The sequence below is a fragment of the Medicago truncatula genome, chromosome 4 (assembly GCF_003473485.1).
Source record: "Medicago truncatula cultivar Jemalong A17 chromosome 4, MtrunA17r5.0-ANR, whole genome shotgun sequence".
In the NCBI taxonomy this organism is placed as follows: Eukaryota; Viridiplantae; Streptophyta; class Magnoliopsida; order Fabales; family Fabaceae; genus Medicago; species Medicago truncatula.
Genome location: NC_053045.1, coordinates 2,255,397 through 2,276,389, shown reverse-complemented (window position 1 = coordinate 2,276,389; position 20,993 = coordinate 2,255,397). Strand labels below are relative to the sequence as shown.

The following is a 20,993-nucleotide window of genomic DNA, read 5'->3' as shown; positions in this document are numbered from 1 at the left end:
AAAACTAATGTAGGTAAAGTATTTTGGCATCTTATTTGCTCAAGAGTATAACCAATTACTTGCATCGATTATGAAACTAATCTCACTTGGATCGATTATGAAATTAATCTCAATTAGGTTTTCAATTTGTAATTTAAAGTTTTTCGTTCTTAGGGTACTGTTTAAGAATCATAAGTAATAAGTATTTATGAAAATATGTGTAATCAATATATTATAAATCAAAATATTTGATATTTTTAAACAATAATAACTTATTTTAAAATGCTTAAAGAGTGACCTGATGAAATCCATTCCCGTATAGAACTTGTAATTACCTCTTCAACACTCCTTTGGTGTTTGACTTTAGAAGTTGCAAACACCAACTCAACACACTATTGGTATGTAAAATGAAAAAGGTAAGATGGAAACTTTGGCTAAACAAAAGAGCATTTTGTCTTGAAGCTTTTTCAAAAAAATGGGGTAACTTTTTAGTGAGTGGAACTTGATATCTTTTCTTTTATCGTTGCAAGTAAAAATTCATTATCATGATTGAGGGTAAGCTGTGAGTATTACTCAAGTTTACTGCAAAAGTCGCACAAAAGCTTCTTGATGGAAATCTTGTTAATTACAACAATCTCTTGGTTCAAATGGCCTTGGTAGCTTGAGCTTTTAAATCATATGTTTAAAGTTCAAATCCAGATAATGAGAGTAGAGCTTTTTGGAAGGCTATCCCTCAATCGTTACTCTTATATATTTATATACTCAAAATATATAAAACATATTTCTACACTAATTATTTCCATCCATAGTTTGAGTCCATTAATGTAGGAGAACTAAAGTAAATTCAATTATAGTCTAAAAATCTAATTAATTATCATCTTATGGCAATGCACATGCGGAGCAACTCTAATTTGGCTGCGTCTTTTGTATTTTCTTTCATAACATGATTGCTAATAATGCAAATAATGGCAATTCCTTATCAATTAATATTTTTATATTTTTGACAAACCATGCTATCCTCTCATGCGTAACTACATTATTTCAAAGATTGATATCTTAAATGAGTGAGATCTATTTAAGGAGTCGACATCTCTTAATATACATTTTTTTTCATATTTACCGATCAAAAATCAAACTTTAAACTAAATAGTTAAGAGACGTAAATATCTGTCAATTATGTATGTCCCTATAGTTTGACATTAGTGATTTTTACTTTTATTACTAGCACTTGAATGAGTTGAATATTTGAATGTAAAGAAGGGTAATGAATGAATGGAGTAAATAAGGGAAATTAGTGCAAGAGAGACTCAACGGTGGTCCAGTTTGAATTTGAAAAAAGGAACAATAAATGATGCAAAGCTGGCATTGAATAATCAGTCCTGCGGGGTCAGCAGGGCATTGAAAAACAATGAACCAACAAAACAACAGAACAAGCCCCCTCTCTCTCTATCTATCTTCTATAGTACAAGAAAGAAATAATCATCAATATAAACATAGAAAGTGAAATGAGAAAAAAATAAGAGAAAAAGTGGTAAACTATATATCTATCTATCTGAGGGCACCGTCTGAGTTTGGTCAGAATCTGATCAGAAAAATCAAATTTTTGGCTAGCTTTGGACGTGAACAATTCTATTCTATTCATAAATTTTTCTGTCAGCTTATCACATGAATATTATGTTCATTTTTTGGGTACATAGTGTTATGTCCATTTTTTACTAAATGTTATATTCAAATTTAAAAATTATGTGTTTGAATCTTATATGATATAGGATATGCAAGGAGTTCAATGGAGCTGGGTCTTCCTAAGGTATGGGTCTTAAAAAAAAAAAATTATAGTCCAGTAGTACTACTAAGTACTATCCTATTAATTTTTTTTTCCCTTATTAACTTTGTCTCTATACCATGTGTTCAATCATCATCACTCCATCAGACTTTCCTTTTCTTCTTCCCCGATTTGATTTCATTTTTCTCTTTTGTTATCTTGTTTTAGGCTTATTAGAATTGGGTCCTCTTGCTTTTGGTGTTAGGTCAGTGTTTTTTTTGGAGTGTTTGAGGTTCCTCATATATACGATAGTGATGTTTACCTTTGGATGTATCGCATATATACGACACCTTGTATTTATCTTTTAAAAAATTTAAATAGAATATTGTTTTTAAAAAAAAAAACGTTTTTATTTTATTAGGGCCTTTTATCACTGATAGAACTGAGCCTCCATATTGTAGGAACGGCCCTGATGATAAATATTGATTTTATAAAATTATTTTTTATTGAAAATGAATTAAACATAAATAATGAATATTTTGATTGTGTAAAAATAAAATTAACAAAAAGTTTTAGAAAAAGAATTATGTTTTGAGGCAAAAGTTTAAATCTTAATTTCTAGAATCAATTGATTTTGATTTCTTCACATTGATCTTCTAAGATAAGTTTAAATTTATGAGTGACTCGGTTGTAAGATAGATTTGTTAGTGTTTTATTAGAAAACTTCTCTACCCTACAAATTAGAGTCATTTGCTTTTCGCATCTATGACATACACTCGTGTGGTCACGAGAAAAAGATATACTATTGATATTTTTAAGAAAAATGTTAATTAACGTCTCCGAAACACTGGTTAAACACATTAAAAACGAACAACCAATGTGGTATTGGTCAAGTGGAAGTAACTTGTCTCCATAAGGAGAAGGGATTTAGAGAATTTGTGTTTGAATTCTAGTAGCACTACACATATTAAAATCAAGTCAAAGTTATGAACATACTTTGATTGACTTATTATGAAGAAAAAAAATCCATTCATGCTTTACTGTTTCAGTCTGAAATATAAATAAAAAATAAAAAAAATGTTGATGTATCAAAATGAAAATTTGCACTTAATAAATCAATTTTGTTTGACTTTTTTTTATTTGTTTATATTAGAGATCAATGGAAGTAAGTTATAATCAATTTTAGGCTAAACATATCAAAATAATTTTTTTATAATTCTGGAATAACTTTTAAGAATTTATTTATTAAAATTTTGAATGTTGAAAAAGTTATTAAAATTTTAAGAATTTATTTATATAAAACATATCATTAAAAAATTTCATTTATGCCGTGTGATTTTGTCTTTCTTTTAATTTTTTTATTATAGTGTGGAAATCTAGTGGGACATTGGTGGGATGGGTAAATTTTCTCTTTCTACGTATTTTCCTTCCCATAGCTTGCGTGAGGAATTGCACTTTGACATTTGAGGACAAAAGTTTGTCTCAATTGATTCCTTAATTTTGGCTTTGTTCATTTTAGTTTTCTTTGCTTTACTCTTTCTTCCTTTCAAATTGCTTTGCTTGGATGGTTTTGATTATTCTCATTTCTGACCTCTTTTTTGACATATTTAGTTTCTTTCTTGCCTTTACAGTAGTCTTCCAAATTTTCAACTCGTTTTACTATTAGGGACAAAAGTTAACTACTTGACTTACATTAGACATATAGTTAGATGATAGATATGCATTAAGTATTCAAATATTCTAGAATTACTTTTAACATGTTTGAGGTTGTACATTTTACTTCCTCCCTCTTAAAATATGTTATTTTGCAAAAATAGATTGAACTCAACTATACATTGTTTGACAATATCCGTTAAATATCAATGTTTTTCTCCGTATCACACTCTTTATTATTTATTAGCGAAAAGACAGACACTCATGTGTCCGTCTTTCCGCTATTTTTATTGTGTTAATGTTTAAAAATTATGACGATTTTTTTTTTATGAAAATTTGATTTTGATTAAAAGTAAAATTATAAATACTTTTTTGCTTTCAAATTATAATAATAAATCAAACCAACCATGATTATCTATTTCAATCACACCAACAATATAACAAAAAAACATAATCTAAATTCTTAATTTTTTAACGACACCAACAACAATCTTTATTATAGAAAAAATTGTTTAAGAGTATAATTGAGATAATGAAAAAGTAAGAATATATATACTCATCTAGTTTGTTATATGTATTATTTGTATTGAAAGTTGAGGGTAATTTTAAAAAGAAAAAAAATCAACCCAAAAGAGTTGAAACTCGTTAGCAATAATTTTGGAAACTCGCAATGATTTAGAGTTTATTTCATAGCATTTTGGCAAGGTTTGTAGGTTACAAGACGAAATACATAGTAGATTTACCTACCTAGAAACTTTGATGGAGAAAACTCAGCTTAGGTGGGATCCTCCATTAGTAAAATTAGAAGAAGACAACCAACATTGGCACCAAAGTGGTTTGACTATGAAGACCTTGTGTGTTACACTCTAATTGAGGGTAAGGAAATGTTCAAGAGTACATATGATATTTCGAGGTTGAAGAAGGTATGGTACGACCTGGTGGATCACTTAAGAATCCAAGGATAATTGACGACAAGATGATCTTCAAGAGGACATAAATGATTACTCTAGGAGATGAAGAGATTATAGTGAAACTTGTGAAGTTATTTAAAAATTCTAGGGTAGTTGGATGCAAGATCTTCAAGAGGGATGAAGTCATTCTAAGGGTTAAAAAGGCACTGGTGAAGCTTGTAGGACTATAAAATGTAGATAAATACATGTGGACCTTCATATAGAAGGTGATTGTTTTGAGATACATCAAACACTCATGATCATCTTGGAGAGTTGGAGGTAATAACACTCATTGATCAACTTGTTGAGGTGGAGGTAATAACACTCGTTGATAATCTTTGAGAGGTGGGGTTAACAATACTCAGGATGGAGAAAGCAGCAAGATTGTTAGTGTTTAAATCGGCATCACCATCAATTTAAGGGCAAGGTAGATAATTGTTGTGAGTGATTTCAAATTTCATTTGTGCATGTTCACAAGTTGGACATTGGATGTCCCATGTTCGAATTACAAGGCACCTAGTAGGACATATTTCTAAAGCAATTTTCAAGCCTACCCTCAATGCCTTAAATGCGAGACGCCTTTGGCAATGGCTCTTTGACCACAATGAGGGTGGTGCATAGTGCAAGAGACCTATACAAATTTTGAAGCTCATATTTAAGTCATTGTGCATGGTTTTCAAGTAGAGAGATAGTGTAACTTGGATATATCTTATAAGACCAAAAGAGGACATTTTTATGGGTTAAAAGTTGAGTGATTTTGGGTGAGATTCTTGGATTGGGAACACATTAAAACATCTTGATTAGTTAGATTCATTATATAGGGTAAAAGTTTTCTCGATCTCTCTTACGATTTTCTTTTTAGTTGAGAGTTGGGAAAAGGGTTAGCAATTAGGGATTGCTCTTGGAAAGCTCTTGAAGCTAAGTTGTTTTAAATTATTTGTATCTCTTGTAAAGGCTCGTGAATTATCTCTTGTAAAGACTCGTGAATAATGCATCAAAGAGCTTCTCTCTTTCCAACACGTAGGTTAATTTTTAGGCTAAACTAGATAGCCAAATCTTGGTGTTGCTTGGACTATTTGATTATCGGTTTCATTTGATACTTGCTCCACATATCATTGTTATTGGTATGGTTGAATTCAGATTTACAACAAATTATTTTTGTTGTTTCTTGAAATCAATTATCTCTAACTAGCATTTAATCTTCTCTCTATCCCAATGACTTATTTAAGAGTTTTTTTTTTCTCTCCTTGTTAACTAGTTTAATCAACCCAACTTTTAGAGAATATATATAGAAAATATTTCCACAAAATGAATGGGTTCTACATATCCTATCACACACCTTTATGTATAGATAGATGTCACAAATTATGTTGGGGAGTTTGGAGAACCCTAGAGTAAATAGAGACTAATTATATATGACCATTAATGGTGAATTAAATTTCACTTAAAATCTTTAGGTGTTTGGTATATGGTTCGTCTCTCTTATACATCCAACATTTAGTACATATGCTGTGACTAATTACTCATATTTGAGCTCGACAAACATGTTCTCATACTTGTATATCCCTTGCAAGTGTGAGTCTTCCACGTCTTATATTTAATCCATCATTTACTAAGTTGAATCAAGACTTTGATACCACTTGTTGGAGAGTCTGAAGATCATCGGAAACACAACAAATTCGTGAACAGGGACTACCAAAAGACCGAGACACTACACGAGTCTCTCACATTTTATATTTGCACCGCCATACAACCAACAAAATAATCCATTCTTTACGAAGTTGAATCAAGACTTTGATACCACTTGTTGGAGAGTCTGAAGATCATCGGAAACACAACAAATTCGTGAAGAGGGACTACCAAAAGACCGAGACACTACACGAGTCTCTCACATTTTATATTTGCACCGCCATACAACCAACAAAACACACCTCTTAACTACATCCGCTAGAAAAACTCTGGAAACCATGTCACAACCTAACAAATTATACCATATATTTTAAGAACTTAGTTATCCACCAATCATTTCATACCATTTTTGTTAAGTAGACACCTTTCTAAGATACCACAATTCCCAATTGCAGTACATCATGAGAGAACATTATTTCTTATCCACACTAAAAGCTTCACATATACAATCACACTTAGACTTTAGACTTCACTATTTAACTTCAAACACTTCATCTTTTCAGGAAAAGATAAGGTGCCAAGAATATATGCTTCATGTTTCACTAAATTTAACAACATAATTTAAGCAAACAAAACAAAGAATAAAGGGGAATAATATGTCTCAAAATTGCATGTGAATCATCCTACCTATATAAATGGCTATATTATGTATATTATATACATACTATGATATTTAATTAAACACCGACCACGTGTACATTTCACATGCTTAAGATCTGGTTATTCGATTTTTCTTGGCCCAATTGGAATTTTCTTGGCCCACTTAGAGAAACTTTAACCACCATTGTTAACTAAAATAAGTGAGTTATGTATTTGATATATAAAATAGATAAGCTAGCATATTGTAAGTATTTATGGAAAATTGACAAAAATTAATAGCACCCTTCTTTCTTGTAGTCAAAAGAAGCACTTATAGAAAGAAAGCCATCGTTTTCAATTCCATTATCCATTCTGTGTGTGAATGAAGCCAAAGGAACATTCAATCATAAGGGTTGTTTGTGGAGGACACTATGATTGCCAAAGAAGACTTGAGTGTAACTAGCTAGGAAAATATTAATGTGTATTGGTGTGTTAACTAACAAATAGACCCTAATTTTTCAATTTAATAATTTCATTTTCGTGCCAAACAAACTACTTGATTGAATTATATCTCATCTTGTAAGCACAACTCAGTTGATAGTTGTAGGGACAATTACATGTAGAAGTCGGGGTTCAAACCCCAGACTTCCCACTTCTTCATATTTAAAATGCAAGAACTACGACTGCTCTTAACAAAAAAATTATATCCCCAAGTCTCACTATAAGTATTACATTTGAAATATTTATGTTTTTTCTAAATTATTTGTCATTTTAAAATACTAACTAGATTTATTACTTTAGTGAATGATATCATCGTTTAATTAAAAATATATCACCTAATTAAAAACTCTACTGTACTTTCAACTATTTTAAGTAATATGAATATTTTAGTCTTAACACATTAGTTTACCATAGCACGTGATTAATTAGTGTAGCTAATCATTATACTAAGTATGCACTAGTCAATTGATAACCACTAAGCCATATTTTTTTTAAGAAGAACCACTAGCCAATTTTATGAATCAGTTCTGTATACTACTCCAACCGTTCAATAAAAAAAGTCATTTAAGGTGTGTACACGTGAATTATAAAAATCAATTTAACTTTTGTACACGTGATTATCAAAACAATTTTTATTTTATTGACTCAAGCAAATTTTCCAAACTATCCATATAAATTACATGATGTAATTAAACATTATATCATTGTATAAGTAATTTAAATTATGGATAAGTATATAAAAGGTTACTTTTAAAGATTTTTTTTTTGGATATAATTGATTATCTTCAACATTTATAAGTAATTAATTAATTCAACACTAAATTAATCTTATCATTTTCTATCATATATTATATACTTCTCTCAAAAAAAAATATCATATATTATATATGATTTTTCATTTTTTTTTTTGCTTCGGGGACAAGTGTAGACTGTCCTAGTACACAACTTTTTTTTTTTTTTTTTGAGAGAAGTACACAACATAAAATATGTGTTTTCATTTTTATTTTGGTGTACATCAACAAATGAAAATCCTTAAAAAAAGTGGAATATTAAATTTAACACCGATGGATAAGAAGATGCAAATAATGTAGTTTTGGTATTATGATAAAATATAAAGGTAATTTTTGTCAAGAAATAAGATATTTTTCTTGGCTGCCAACTTGACTGATTTCAACATTACCTAACTCAGTTGTGATGGAAGGTGACTTGTTAAGAGCATCTACAATGAAGACTCTCATCTTTGAGGTCTTAAAGAGGTCCCACATTGACACATCATTTTTTATAATTTTTTAATAATAATAGGTACTCAATCACTCTAATGGAGACCCTCTAACAAAAGATTTAATTGGGTCCTAGCAATATTATTTATTTAATACACTATCTATTTTAATACATTTTTTAATTATTATTTTAATAAAAAGGTGATGTGGGCCAGTTTAAGAATGATGTCTTAATTTAAACTTTGCATCTTTTAAGACCCTCAATTTTTCCCCACAATGGGGTACCTATTAGGTACCAGGTCTAAAATGTTTTAGACTCTCCTATTGTGGATGCTATAAGTGCGGATCAAGCATTGAATAACTATGTTGTTGATTACTCTTATATCGGCTTACTTGCAGATGACTGTTGCAATGTTAGATCTTCATTTTCTAATTATTTAGTTGATCATGTGAAACAAACTTCTAATGATTATATTCACCATCTAGTTAAGTTTGTTTTATCTTCGACAGACACAATTTGAATTGAGAATTGTCCTCGTTGTATTATTTCTTATGTTGCTGTCGATATGGTTGCTTAATGAAATATATTTCACGTCAAAAGAAAAAGAAGATAGTGTTGGTATTTGGATTGCCTACGGTTTGATAATTAAACCATTGAGAGATCATATAGATGATTCATCATTGAAAACTAAAGATAAAAACTGTGTGAAACATTGAAAATATTCTGTTTACTTGAAAGAAGGTTATTTACCAAATAAAAGAAAAGATAAAGAGCAAAGTGAACTTACCGTTAAATCTAAACGGAGTGTTACAAGAGAGGATGCAATGCAAATGCCATTTTCAAATGGGCTTTCAAACGGGGTGAAAAGAGGTAGGTATGAGATAGCTCGATTTCATGAAAGTCATACACATGCCCTTGCTTCACCCATGAAGAGGTTGTTTCTAAGATCGGCAAGAAGATTGAATCCAATTAAGAAGACCTTATTACATGCATATAATAAATCAAATATTAGGCCTTCAAAAATAGTCCACTTATTAAAAAACATTATACTCATGCAAAATGTTTCAAGCTGAAGGAATATCTTATAGACACATATTTTGTGTTGTAAAAGGGGGAAATTTAAATGAAATATCGAATAAGTACATTGTGAATAGGTGGATTAGGTTTGCAAATAGAAAACTATCTTCCGATCGATATGTTAAGCAACTCAGAGCCGTCAAAGCAAATTCCAGAGACTTTTCACTCCTATAAATAAGAACCATGATCCTCTACAGTCGCATATGACTGCATGCGCATACATTTAGTGAAAATAATCTAAAAGAGAGAATAGAGGGAATGACTTTGTTGTAATGACCAAAATAACCTTAAAAACTAATTGCAAAGAAATGTAGGATTCATAACTGGAAAGATAGATTCTTTGTTGCATTTGTAACACCCCAAAATCAAAGTAACACAACAACAAAGAGAAATTTTGAGAGTGAGAGAAAATTAAAGAGAAAAAAAATAGTTTCTCATAATATTAGTATTATTTTTTTCCTATGTTTAAGAAAGAGTCTAATTGTTCTCTTCTTGTATTTAAATAAGACATATAATTTCTTTCATTTAGTTAAAGTTACCAATTTATTACAATTAAATAATTAAAGAACTTTCGGTATAATTTATCCACAATTTTATTACTCTCATACCAAACATAAAGTACATAACAAACACACTAGTAGTGACACTACAACAATCAAAACAGATGAAACTTCCAATCAAAACAAACAAAACTACCAATCAAAACAAATGAAACTTCCAAACTTCCATTGACTTGTACATTATAAAATAAAAATCAACTCCCTAGATGCTGCTAAAAAAGTATTATACAATTGACTAGGTGAAATCGCATAGAAATTTCGACTTTGACTCTAATAGAGTTAAAAATAATGCATGAATAATGGTACCATAATCTAATTTCTATCACCAATTAGTCTTATATATACATATGATCCATTATTTGTCACAAAGGAAGCATAAGAGAATACAGGAGAAGTTTATTATCAAATATCACTTGTGATTATGGATTCTTGTTGTTTTGTTTCATGCGAAGGAATTAGAAGGGTGTTTAGAGAAAGAAAAGTTGGGTTTGTTAGATCTCAAGACCTTCTTGATTACAAACTACACTAGTCAATACAATAGTCTTACATCATGCATGGGATTATAATAGTGAAGCTGATTGCTGTTTTTGGGAGCGTGTCAAGTGTCACGGATCTCTTGCTTGGAAGGGTTACAATTCCAAACCTTAGAGTACCACAGGACTATGTGGAATGAAGAATATGCTGGAACTTGTATTTGATGAACAACTCATTCACAGGAACTCTTCAGCTTCCAACTTTCAAACATGGATTATTGGACTTGCAAATTTCAAACAACAAAATTGGTGGTCAGCTCCAAGAGCATATAGGTGAGGTATTTTCAACTCTATCTTATGTAAACCTTCCATCATCCATTGGTGAAATGCAAAAAATAAGGACTCTTGACTTGTCAAATAACAACTTCTCTGGAGAACTTACTGGTCATTTCATCTCCAATTTGACCTCATTGATACTAATGAGGATATCTCATAACAGTTTCCATGGACAAGATTGAGATGGCTGTATTTGAACAATAACTCCTTTAGTGGAGAAATTGAAGATGGAGTGTCAAATAAATCTTCATTGTATTCCAAGATGGATCGGAATCTTCACAGAACTAAGAGTGTGTTTGGATGGGGTAATTGAGAAATTTTAAAGAATTTAGAATTCTAGGCAATTTAAATGATTCAATTAAATTACTTTCATTTCTCAATTCTTTTGTTTGGATGAAGTAATAAAAAAATTCATTGTCATCATTTTTGGGCAACTTTTATAAATTTTAATTTTTTTGGGCCAAATTTAAAAATTGAAATTATAGGTCAAAATGTAAATTTCAAAAAATTGAGGGGTCAAATTATAATCTTTGAAAAATTTGAGGGACCAATTTGCAATTTTTTGGAAAATTTTGGAAAATTTGAGGACCAAAATGCAAAATATGAAAAATAACAACAATGAAGAAATTTGAAATTCTTAGTTTTTAGGTGTCATTTGAAATTCTCTAAATTTAACTTGAACAAAATACTTCATAAATTTCCATCATTTTGAAAATGCTTCAAATTATTATCCAAACAATGGAATTCACCCCAAAGTATTTGAATTCCCTCAAAACAATACATTCCCTCAAAATATTCCCCCATCCAAACACACTCTAAGTGTTCATTCATTGTCAAAGAATCAGTTACAAGGTGATATTCCAAATGAGCTTTGCAACCTGATTTCCCTTAGGTATTTCTTACAAGGGAAGTAACCTGGACTTAATGACTGGATTGGATTTATCAAGTAATAATTTGAGTGGTAGCATTCCAGCAGAGATCGGAGAACTACGAGAAATCATTGCCTTGAATCTCTCGCACAATCGGTTATCAGGATCAATACCAGAAAGCTTTTCCAATTTGATAAACATTGAAAGTTTAGACCTTTCCAACAATAATTTGAGTGGTAAAATACCTCAAAACCTAAATGATTTATACTCTTTAGCCATATTCAATGTCTCATACAACAAATTGTCTGGGAAAATTCCAACCACAATGCAGTTTGCAAATTTTGATGAGAATAACTATAGAGGTAATTCAGATCTTTGTGGATCTGTTCTCAATATAAGCTGCAATGATACCATTTTCTCAACATTGGAGACAATGCAAAATCAGACTGCAATGGATATGGAGTCCTTCTATTGGGGTTTTGCTGCATCTTATGTCACACTTGTCATTGGGTTGGCAATAATTATTCTTTGGGTTAATTCTCATTGGTGCATGGCTTGGTTCTATTATGTTGATATGTGTATATTTTATTGCTTCTCAAGGTGTTTTAAGAATGCTTTCCATTAGTGACATTGCTAAAGATTGGAAAAACTTCGTAATAAACTAATGTTTTACGTATTTGATTGAAATATACTGCATATACCTGTGAAACATTTTTCTTTAAGTAATGTAATACTTTTGAGGAAAATATAATTATAGTCGAGACCATTCATGTCAAAATCAATCTCACACATGTCTGCCTTTTTGGCCAAATGCAACTCTCGTAACCTAATGTCACTTACACCATGATTTTACGAAGCTAGATATTAAAGTTCAAGTTTCCATTCTTGAAGTAGATTCATTTGTTTTTTCAATTCATAACTGTTTTCGGACCGGCTAAAAGGTTATATCCACTTAAAAAAGACTCGATTACATGGTAAGGCTCAACAAGGAACCAAGCCTAAACATTCTCCTTTATGCCTATATAAAGAGACTCCAATACAGTTCAAAGTAAGTTTATTATTTCCCTCGAAGCCTCTCAACCTCTCATTTCCCTTCTGACTTGGGCGTCGGAGCGTGTTTGCAGGTACAACTCTCCTGTCTCAATCGTATTAGTGTAATAGTTACATAATTTAACTAACTCATTTTATTTAGCTTTGAGTCGTTTCCCACAGGTGCGGTTATGGTGCATAAGGAAATTCTTATGCACCCTGCATAAATCCAGAAATGGTTTTGGAGTAAAACTCACAGAAACCATTTCCACAGCAAAATGATTTTGGCATAATTTTATGCAGGGTGCTGGAAATCCTTATGCAAGGTGCTGGAAACCATTAAGTACATCTAATGGTTTTGAAGTACAACTCACATAAACCATTTTTGAATTTATGCAGGGTGCATAAGGATTTCCTTATGCACCATAACCGCGCCCGTTTCCCACTGCCATAGAGTAACCACCACCATGACAGTGTACAAAAAATCTTCAGCATGTAATTTCTCTTACCATCCCATCAATGCAACTCTAAACATCTTCTATTGATTTTCATTTTGCCAACATGGAAAATTGCCAATCATTTATCATTGACCTCGAAGATTTACAGCATACCAAACACCTTCCTTGTCACAGAATCCATATTACCCCACTAATCCACACAACCCTTCTTCCTCCAATACATATTAGCAGCAACCCCAACCACATTTAACTTCTTCAATTTCATAATCAACTTTCCCAAACTAAATGACTAGTACAATTATCTTAATACTTGTGTGTTTATTCCTGATCAAAGAAAGCCAGAGGAACAAGCATGCAAAATCAAGAACACATATTAGAGAAAAAAAATACATCTAACAAGGTCACACATGAACAGGAACAAGTAACATTAACAAGCAAAAATCACAGACAACAATATGAACAAGCGAAAATCATACCATAAGAACGCAAACCGAACATAGGGTTAATATCAGCCAACAAATCAAAAATAGAAGAAAAAAGAGCAAAACTCATAGCAAGAAATCGACGACCCACAATACCTGAGTTGCAGAGCTAAGAGAAAACAAAGAACAGCACTAGGGCATAGAGAACGAAGACCAACACTAGGCCTTATGGTTTCATTTCATTGATAAATTTAATGTGCCTACATGTTTTCATTGGCTTCTGAAAGCTGCATTCTACTAGAGATATTTAATAAATAAATAAATAATGTTAGGAAGCATCACAGATCGCGGTGTTACACTACACATACACGTGAAAAAGATTTCTTTAATATAATTCTTCTGTTCTTCATATACAAAGGAATGAAGGAGCAAAATGAAAACAAAATGTCAATCTTGTTAAATGATTGACATATATTTATTCCTTTCATTAAATGAACCAAAAGCTAAAAATGTGTACCAAGACGTAGATGACATTAAAAATATAAAATAACAATTGCACAAGACTATATCTCAAAGAGAAAGATCTGCTAAGTCAAAAGATCTACTAACAGCTTTGCCCCAAGAATCTACTTTCTTTTTCCTAATTTCTTCAACCATTAGAGGACGGAAAACACTAGCATTCTTCAGCAAGTCCTTCGAATCGAAAACGAAATCTTCTTTCCAAATCCCAACAGCTAATCCAGCTGCATAGGCTGCTCCAAGTGCTGTTGTTTCAATGTCAGCTGGTCTAATTACTGAAGTTGCCAACAAATCCGCCTGCCCAACATTATCAACCAAAATTCTATCATATATGTGATAAAGTGACTAAGTTTATGTATCAACCTATCAAGATAAACATTTTCTTAACGTGCAGACAAGTACTAACATTTTCTTAATGTGCAGACAAGTACTAAACATTTTCTTAACGTGCAGACAAGTACTAACATGTCGGTCAGTCTGCTTTTTTCAGTCACTTATTTTTCTTTTTCTCTTTGATTGGGTAAGGAAGGGAAAAATTGTAAACAAAATAGTCTTAATAGCGGGTGAAATTGGAAGAAAAACTTGTTACACCAAAAGTTGGTATTCCCTTAATATATATTAACAATATAATATAAGCATAAAATTTAATTATTTGCTTAAATAAAGAAAGGCAAAATATCGCCGTTCAAAAGAGTTTCATAGAACAAAACGCAAAGTTAGTCCAAACCTGAGTCTGCATTAACAGGTTGTTAACAGTTGCACCACCATCAACCCTAAGCAAAAACTCATCTTTCTTGGATTGATCTGCTCCAGAATCTTTGTGCATTGAATCAATAACATCTTTTACTTGAAAACATATGCTCTCAAGCACGGCTCTAGCAATGTGAGCCTTGCTAGTATACCTTGTTATTCCGATACAAACCCCACGAGCATCATCACGCCACCACGGAGCAAACAATCCATTGAAGGCAGGAACAAAGTAAACACCACCATTGGATTCTACCTCTAATGCCAGAGCCTCTATATCTTTAGCAGTTGTAATGAGACCAAGACCATCTCTAAGCCACTGCACCGCAGCTCCAGCAATAGCAACAGAACCTTCGAGTGCATAATTGGTTGGAGCATTCGGACCAAGCTTATAAGCTATAGTTGACAGAAGACCATGGTTTGATTTAACTACTCCTTCACCGGTATTCAATAGAATGAAAGCACCAGTACCATAAGTACTTTTAGCCTCCCCTTTACGGCACGCTTGTCCAAGCATTGCTGCATGTTGATCACCTAAACATCCAGCGATAGGGATACCAGCAACTGGCCATCCAGAAGAAACATTGCCTATAATTTCTGAATTACTGATAATTTTAGGCAAAATTTCAGCTGGGATTTGAAGTGCTTTCAAGGTAGATTCATCCCAGTTGAGGGTTTTTAGGTTCATCAACATTGTTCGGGATGCATTTGAAGCATCAGTGACGTGCAATCCTCCTTTCACTCCACCGGTTAAGTTCCAAATCAACCAAGTGTCTATTGTTCCAAACAATGCATCTTTTTTCTTAATAGCTTCCTTGACAGCATCCACATTTTCCATCAACCACAGAAGTTTCATAGCACTGAAATATGTGCTAATAGGCAAACCACAGCTCTCTACAAAGTGTGTTCTACCACCAGATAACTCTTTTTCCAGTCTCCTGTTTCAAAAATAATAACATCAACAACATTTCTCAGGATGACAAAAAGAAACAAAGGAACGAAGTAGTGCACCAATTTCAACCATGGAACTAACATCAAAAGATTAGCACTGGATTGATTGAAAGAAATAAATAATCAGAATTCAGAACATTGAATAATCAGATCCTTATCCCTCAAAAACAGAATTACCACCACATTAAAGTGATGAGTTCGTTTGAAATGAAATCATATGATCTATATAATGAAATCAGGAGGGTGATAGTTGTACAGCTGATGATATGTTTTACACATAAAAATATGAGTGAATATTTTTCATTGGCCTGATACTCTCCTTATCTATAAGGCACATTGGACCCAATTGGTCCTAGATTAAGCATACCTATAAAAAAAATTATGAAAAATACTAACAACACGCTCCTTATAACTAGTCCGTCTTTTTCACCTCGTCAATGTGTTCTTTAAAAAGTGATCAATTTAAGGGTGTTTTACTTTCTAAGAGTTTGATTTATCCAAACATAGAGAATGGGCAGATAGTGTGATTAAAAGATTTTGTTTTTATTATTCACAATGACGGACCCAGATTTCCTTCAGATTGGATTTCTTGAGGTCAGTGCAGTCAGTGTTTCTAAGCCATTGGATAGAGATCAGACGATTCACGTCGTGATCTTGCCAAATTCAAAACCCGGAATCTCAACTGTCTGATCTAGATCAACAATTGAGATAACGACTCTGTAATGAACGTTGGCCGTGGGGAACCCATTTCCTACAATGGTCATATATACATGCATTTTTGCTTGCAAGAAATCAATATCCTAGCTATGTAGCACCGATACTTCAAAATAAATATGTATCTGGTGTCTGACACACGTGTTTACATTCAATGACTTCCATTTTCTCAAATTACTGTCAAAGTCGTGTTTGGTGTCTGTGTATATGTAAGTTTTTTAAAGTCTCCTGGCCAAGTGAATTATACTCATAAACATCCAAAGATTTGTGTATATATGCAACAGAATAAAATGAAATGATTTCGTTTACTCCAATCAAGCATCAATTCAGGAAAAAGAAAAAAAGAGGACCTGCAAACAGAGGTAGTACGAACATCCATCCAAACAAGCGCATTGTGAAGAGGAGCGCCGGTGGATTTGCTCCAAACAAGAGTGGTCTCTCTTTGATTGGTGAGACCAATAGCCTTCAATCCTTTGTCCACGTTGAACCCGTTAGCTGTTGCCTTATCCACTGCCTTAGTAATACAAACCTTCACGCTCTCCAATATCTCCATTGGATTATGCTCCACCCATCTGTTAAATCAACAAACAAACACAAACCTGTCAAAATTTTCAACAAAAGAACAAAACTTTACCATTAAAACAAAGATAGGATGCTGCCATAATTACCGATCCATCAATATTTTCAACAAAATAACGAAATATTACAATGAAAAGAGTAAATAGTCATTTTAGCGCACTATCATTATAGTCCACGAACGTGTCATTTGGATTACACGCACGTGCCACTGTTATTGATTTCAACCGCTCGATCTTGAATCAATGATCGGGCTCGTTAGTGAAGGTGTAATCTGAACCAACCAATCTCAAATCGATGGGTGAAATCAAATACAGCGTTTAAATGTGGAATCTTTTTACAGCATTGCAACTAGGTTCTCAGATTACATAAGCATCTTCAAGGGTGTCTTTTATGGACCGAACTAACTAACAATAGACACATTCGAGGATCAAAAGACAAATTTAGGCATGTTTTTGTAAATCTGATACATTCATGGATCATAGTAAAATCGTCTCACACATTCAAGAATCAAAATGACCGATCACTCCAATGAAAACAAAAATGGAGTGTGACCATACTTACCAACCCATCAAAATTTTGAATGAAAAAACAAAACTTTACGACAAAACAAACATGGGGCCGGGGGCATCCATAATTACAAAAGAAAAACGAGGTGATGATAATGAAAATTACCCTGCTTGTGGATAGAACTGAGTGAATTCAACCTGATGAGATCCAATTGGTTGAGCTGATTTATCATATATTATGAACCTGCTACTGCTTGTTCCTTGGTCAATTGCACCAATGAAAACATCTTCTTTAGACATGTTTGTCTTGTTCTTGTTCTTCTGCAATACGATGATGTTGGTTTGTGGTGATTTGATGAACAAAAGTAAGACATTGTATTTATCGTAGTTGACTAATAAATGGATGCCGTTTCTTTTGGAATGCTGCTGATGTCAATCCACGTGTTTAGATAAATGAACGATCACCAACTTTATCAACTTTATTATATAGTAATTTTTTTAATATTTATTTATTTGTAGATAAAGGATAAGGCTTTTTCTTGACAAAAAAAATAAAATAAAAGGATAAAGTCTTATTTATTATCGGTAATCACTCATTTTCCACTTTCTCTCCGCTTTTATTGGTTTACTATAGTGTGCCTTATTTTTTATTTCACTTTTGGAAACAGTATTATTATTGTGCCATTTTCACCTTATTTCTTCATTTTAACTGATTTATCTCTTTTTGTGATTTGATACTGCTCCCAATTCACGTGAAATCCAACTGTTATAATCAACGCAATTAAAAATTGGTTGTGGCTAGTGGTTGCTCTTTTGTAGGTTTGGTTCCAATTGTAAGAATAATAAAGAGAGAGAAAAGAAAAGAGGAGATAAGAATATTATGCAATTGTATAAATATTATTTCTTTTAAATTAAATTTAAATTTATAAGTTGTGAAATCATACATTTTTGTAATCTCACACTCTAAACTCAGTACAGTTTGAAAAATTATAAACTTATAATTTTGTTTTTGGTTACTATAAACATATAATTTAATAAAGGTTTAATTACACTTTTGGTCTTCGTGTTTTGGCCTGCTCATGAAACTGGTCCTATCCTTTTAAAACATAACAAAACGGTCATTCAATTATCATTTTTGTTGCATTTTTCGTCCTACCCCCATTTTATTCTCCAAAAACGCAGAGAAATAATAGTTTTAGACCTACCCCCTATGCTCAACCATGAAATAAACAAGGAATAAAACATGTGGGTACAAAGAATCCATTTTATACAACACACTAACATAAAAAAAACCCTAATTTCTAAGATATGTTTCAAATTAGGGTTTTTTTGGTTAGTGTGCTGAATAGAATAGATTCCTTGTGCCCACATGTTTTATTTCTTGTTGATTTCATGGTTGAGCATAGGGAGTAGGTCTAAAACCGCCTAAAACTGCAATTTCTCTGCGTTTCTGAAGTTTGAAAATAGGAGGTAGGACGAAAAATGCAACAAAAATGATAATTGAAGGACTATTTTGTTATGTTTTAAAAGGGCAGGACCAATTTCGTGAGTAGGCCAAAACACAAGGACCAAAAGTGTAATTAAGTCTTTAATCAATGGTTAAATTTAAGATTTTTTTAACACGAATATGAAATTTATAAATTATAACTAGTTACAAACCCGTGCTTCGCACGGGTTGAATAACGTATTTTTTTTAAAAATTTAGTTCCGAAAAAGAAATATTATAAATACGGAAAATTGTTGTCCTTTATAAATGTGAAAATCAAAGTTGCGTAAACCAAAATTTTGCAACACAGAGCCTAAAGCACTGCATAAAAAATAACATAACAACTATTATAATATCTTATTCCTTAAAGTTAATTCGAACGCAAAATTTTGTCATAGATTTAACATAACTTCTCTGCTTAATATTACTGTATTAACCCTATTTAATTTAATCAAAATGTTAACGTTAATTGGTAGGGAAATCAAAATAAACAAATCGCACATAATTTTTCTTCTTAATTTTACTAAACAAATTATATTAACTCTAGATTTAATTTATGCAAAATGTCATATCTTATTTATAAACGTTAATGTGACGCAATATTAACCCTAGATTTAACCTAATTTTTCGTGTGACTTTACTATATTAACCCTAGATTTAATTTATGCAAAATGTCATCTCTTATTTTTAAATGCTAACCTGTGACGCAATATTAACCCTAGATTTTAACCTAATTTTTTCGTGTGACTTTACTATAACAACCCTAGATTTAATTTATGCAAAATGTCATATCTTATTTCTAAATGTTAATCCGTGACGCAATATTAACCCTAGATTTAACCTATTTTTTCGCGTGACTTTACTATATTAACTCTAGATTTAATTTATGCAAAATCTCATCTCTAATTTTAACCTAATTTTTCCCTCCACACTTTTGCATTTAATGTTTATCTAAAGTAAAATAAAATGATGTTCCCAATTATATGCTGTTTTTTTTGGAAAGGAATAACCGTTAACCCGTCTCGCTATACTTAACATAATCTCTTACTTATAAATGTTAACCCGTCTTGCTATACTTAACCTATTTTATTTCTTAAAGTTAACCCGAACGCAAAATTTTACCCTAGATTTAACCTAACTTCTTTGCTTAATTTTACTGTATTAACCCTATTTAATTAACCATGTTTAATTTAATCAAAATGTTAACGTTAATTGTTAGGGAAATCAAAATAAACAAATCGCTCATAATTTTTCTCTTTAATTTTACTAAACAAATTATATTAACCCTATATTTAATTTATGCAAAATGACATCTCTTATTTCTAAATGTTAACCCGTGACGCAATATTAACCCTAAATTTAACCTAAATTTTTCGTGTGACTTTGCTATATTAACCCTAGATTTAATTTATGCAAAATGTCATATCTTATTTCTAAATGTTAATCCGTGACGCAATATTAACCCTAGATTTAACCTATTTTTTCGTGTGACTTTACTATATTAACCCTAGATTTAATTTATGCAAAATGTCAGCTCTAATTTTAACCTAATTTTTCCCTCCACACTTTTACATTTAATGTTTATCTAAAGTCAAATAATAACCTTTGATAATCACGACATAAAAAAATTCTTCGAAAGAAAAGATGTTAAAACAACGGAACATTGTGATTCATCATAAAATATGTATGGGCTGATTTAGAGATCATATAATCAGTTTATGAGATTATGAATTGACATAAATGTTTAGGATGAAAACAATTGGAACCAAAAAGGAACCAATGATGTGTGAATTATGATTACATATTATCCAAAAATAATATTAAAAAATAAAAGAAAAGGTTCCCAACGTGAATTGAAGAGAGATACTTGTGAAATAAATTGTCGAGAAATAGTTTTTTGAAGTAGCATTCAACAACTTTTGAGCAAAGCTCA

At 31.6% G+C, this 20,993-nt stretch overlaps 2 protein-coding genes across 2 annotated transcripts; one reads left to right on the top strand and one right to left on the bottom strand.

Annotated features, from left to right (window-relative positions):
• The first annotated feature begins 11,704 nt into the window (after positions 1-11,704).
• LOC11430219 (receptor-like protein 9b) lies at positions 11,705-12,274 on the top strand. Its single transcript, XM_024782652.1, has one exon. The coding sequence runs from the start codon at positions 11,705-11,707 to the stop codon at positions 12,272-12,274; it is 570 nt and encodes a 189-aa protein (XP_024638420.1).
• Positions 12,275-13,923: 1,649 nt separating this feature from the next.
• On the bottom strand, positions 13,924-17,947 carry LOC11430218 (glycerol kinase). Its single transcript, XM_003604305.4, has 4 exons — positions 17,741-17,947; positions 16,840-17,061; positions 14,805-15,762; positions 13,924-14,374 (listed from the first exon to the last, which is right to left on the bottom strand). Exons 1-4 carry the CDS (start codon positions 17,872-17,874, stop codon positions 14,129-14,131), a joined length of 1,560 nt encoding a protein of 519 aa, XP_003604353.1. The 5' UTR covers positions 17,875-17,947; the 3' UTR covers positions 13,924-14,128.
• Between the last annotated feature and the right edge of the window lie 3,046 nt (positions 17,948-20,993).

Excerpts from the sequence above, each read along its gene's own strand:
- LOC11430219 (XM_024782652.1), top strand. The coding sequence starts at position 11,705 with ATGACTGGATTGGATTTATCAAGTAATAATTTGAGTGGTAGCATTCCA.
- LOC11430218 (XM_003604305.4), bottom strand. The coding sequence starts at position 17,874 with ATGTCTAAAGAAGATGTTTTCATTGGTGCAATTGACCAAGGAACAAGC. Across the intron at positions 17,062-17,740 it reads CAGTTCTATCCACAAGCAGG|ATGGGTGGAGCATAATCCAA; the intron begins GTAATTTTCATT and ends TTGATTTAACAG. Across the intron at positions 14,375-14,804 it reads ACCTGTTAATGCAGACTCAG|GCGGATTTGTTGGCAACTTC; the intron begins GTTTGGACTAAC and ends AATGTTGGGCAG.